Raw genomic sequence first — 2,954 nt, 5'->3', positions numbered from 1 at the left:
TTATATACGTTAAATAAACATGATGTCATTGCATATATAAAAGAAGCATGATATTAGGCAATTATAGTTGCAAATAATATAATTAAACATGTAAAAATTATACATCCATACATAAAAGAAACATGTAAAGTAACTGCATATATAAAACACAATATAAAATATGATATAAGGCAATTACATATGTCAAAGGAACGTGATATTAAAAAACATGATTATATGTATAAAAAAGCATGATACAAGGTGTCAGGATCTAGGCTGCTGGGCACCAATAACCATACACTGAGGCCAGATTCTATCTAATATTTTTATTAAAGGAATATATAAAGTCAATAAAAACAAGTGTAGAATAAAGTTCAGAAGCAGACCTTTCAAATGAGGCCAAATATAGTCCAGCAGATTATTGTCCAATATGAAATATTAGAGTCCAAAGATTATAATCCAATAACCGCAACACACGGTTTGCCAAGCAAAGCGTTGGGAAAACAGAAAAAGTCTTGAATCCAATGAAGCTTGACACAAGGCTGAAAGTTACTTGGAACGTGGCTGGATCTGTGGCTAAAGGCAAAGCAACTTGAAGCATGGAACAAGATCTGTGGTAAATCCGTGAGACGAGGACAAGGCTTGGAACTAGATTCAGGAGGCAAGGAACAGGATTCGAAGTCCACACACACATGACCTCTCTCCAGGAGCTGACGAATTGACTCCGCAAGGAATCCTTCGCGCAATTTCCCTATATTGGGTCTCGTTTCCCCAAACAACAATCACTTTCCCTAGAGAACAGGGAGCGAAGGAAACCAGCTTGCAGGTGCAAGACTCCCCGTATTTTCTCAGGGGAAATACTTTTAATCAGTGGCATATTTGGCAGCAAGGCGAGCACTACTTCTAAATTTTTCTTTCGATCCTCTATCAGTCGTGTAAGCCTGTTTTCTCCCATAAGGGGGAGAGTTCCCACCAAGTTCAGGTTTAATTGGTTCTTGGACTAGAACTTCAGGCAGCTGCCAAGGCTCTGACTCCGACCGGAAATCTGGGGAAAACTCCATATTTTCCTCCTCATCTGCCACAATACTGTCAGGAATAGGACTGCAGGGCCCATGAATCATCACACTAGGCAACTGACACATCTAAAAGAAACACAATATAATTAACCTAGGTACAACAAATGTGAAAGAAGGCAACAATATACATAAAAAAACATTTCTGGACTCACAAATGTAGTCTAAGAGAATTGGGCTTCCATTCTCCAAACCTGAAACAAAGTGGGAGGAAATGTAAAGAGTGTTAATGATGCTCGAAATCAAATGTTGTTCTTTTACAAAGTCAAACAAAAACTAAGAATAAATGCTTCGGTCTTCTCCTGATCTTCTTATCTCCTCACCTTGCGTCCAGCCGAGTTACGTCCGCACTTGCGATACAGCGACCTCTTCCCTTGGCTCAGTGGGCAGTATTTTAAAGTATGGGCCTTTTCGCCCGTGGCACCGCAGAGCGGACAGGTGTATTTGCGCAAGATGGGGCACTCCACGGTGCCGTCCATCCCCTTCAGCCGGTGGGACGAATAGACCTGCTTGGATTCCCCGTTGTGTTTGCAGAAATTGCAAATCTCCTTGTTTTGGGAAGCCTGGCCATTGGCACTACCTTTGGAGCTCTTGCTGCTGGAACTGCTTCCATTAACCCATTGTGATGCTGTTTCAAAGTTGTCCTCGTTGAGGACTAGCTGCATGTCGTACTCCATTGTGTCCCAACTCTGAGATGGAAATGGGACCTTCTTGCGTTCCGCGATGATCTCCGTAACCACTTTCGCAAGGCTCAGATAGCCCTTCCATCTGTCAAACTCCCTGAACATGGAAGGGGCATAATGTGGCACGTGCATGGCTGATCTGGAGAGCATGGTGCCAATTCTACCCTGGTGTGGACACACACTGAATGCCACATATTGGAGGCGGAGTCTTTGTTTTATATATAAGGGGAGGGGTTCCAAACCTTTCACATTGGACCCTCCCATCTATTTTTACCCTCCTTTGCCCTAGATTTAACCCCCACATGTCTAGACAATCACAGCTTTTCAAGGAAGAGTTTGGTTTTTCCAATTTTTTAACTTCGGAGGTAATGCCACAGTTTCTCCCTTGAGGCAGTGGTTCTCGACTTGTGGGTCCCCAGATGTTTTGGCCTTCAACTCCCAGAAATCCTAACAGCTGGTAAAGTGGCTGGGATTTCTGGGACTTGTAGGTAAAAACACCTGGAGATCCACAGGTTGAGAAACACTGCCTTAAGGGAACGTTAGCAGTTGTGGTTCTGTTTGTCCATCCAAGAATGAGTTGAATTTCTGCCTTGGATGAAATAGCAACATTGCACATCCAACGTTTGCCAAAGTCCTGAAGGACGGATCCAGTAATGATGAAGCCTGCAAGAGTGTTATATTGCTTTTGCATGGCAGAATAGCATTGGACTGGATGGTCTCTTCTACCTTTATGATTCTATGATGTTTGGCGCCATGACTCTCTGATTCTATCATTTTAGGATTCTAGGACTTTTGGGATGATTCTGTTACTTGGTTCTTTGAGTCTATGACTTTAGGGACCATGTTTCTATTATTCCATGACTTCTGTGACCATATTTCTATGACTTTGGTGACCATTCATGGGCCATCTGGCTAGTATTCCGGGACGGTAAATGATATATCGGTTACAGCACCAGATATTTCTGGATACTGTAGAGTCTCGCTTATCCAACATTAACGGGCCAGCAGAACGTTGGATAAGCAAATATGTTGGATGATAAGGAGACATTAAGGAAAAGCCTTTTGAACAGCAAATTAGGTTATTTTACAAATTAAGCCCCATAAAATCGTGTTTAACAGCAAATTAGACAGAAAAGGTAGTTCAATACGCAGTAATATTACGTAGTAATGACGAATTTAGCAACAAAATATCACAATATATTGAAAACATTGACTACAA

General features: G+C 41.9%; 1 protein-coding gene across 1 annotated transcript; it reads right to left on the bottom strand.

The window, feature by feature from the left end:
• Nucleotides 1-285: 285 nt before the first annotated feature.
• On the bottom strand, nucleotides 286-2,429 carry LOC134295538 (nanos homolog 2-like). The gene is made up of 3 exons (XM_062968372.1): nucleotides 1,376-2,429; nucleotides 1,208-1,246; nucleotides 286-1,121 (listed from the first exon to the last, which is right to left on the bottom strand). The coding sequence occupies exons 1-2, from the start codon at nucleotides 1,997-1,999 to the stop codon at nucleotides 1,217-1,219; spliced, it is 654 nt and encodes a 217-aa protein (XP_062824442.1). The 5' UTR covers nucleotides 2,000-2,429; the 3' UTR covers nucleotides 286-1,121; nucleotides 1,208-1,216.
• Between the last annotated feature and the right edge of the window lie 525 nt (nucleotides 2,430-2,954).

This window comes from Anolis carolinensis, chromosome 1 (assembly GCF_035594765.1).
Source record: "Anolis carolinensis isolate JA03-04 chromosome 1, rAnoCar3.1.pri, whole genome shotgun sequence".
NCBI lineage: Eukaryota > Metazoa > Chordata > Lepidosauria > Squamata > Dactyloidae > Anolis > Anolis carolinensis.
This window is presented reverse-complemented; position numbering and strand designations above follow the sequence as displayed.

Bases quoted from the DNA above. Each gene is read 5' to 3' on its own strand.
- LOC134295538 (XM_062968372.1), bottom strand. From the start codon at position 1,999: ATGGGAGGGTCCAATGTGAAAGGTTTGGAACCCCTCCCCTTATATATA. The intron at 1,247-1,375 runs GTGAGGAGATAA...ACTTTGTTTCAG, and splicing joins GTAACTCGGCTGGACGCAAG to GTTTGGAGAATGGAAGCCCA.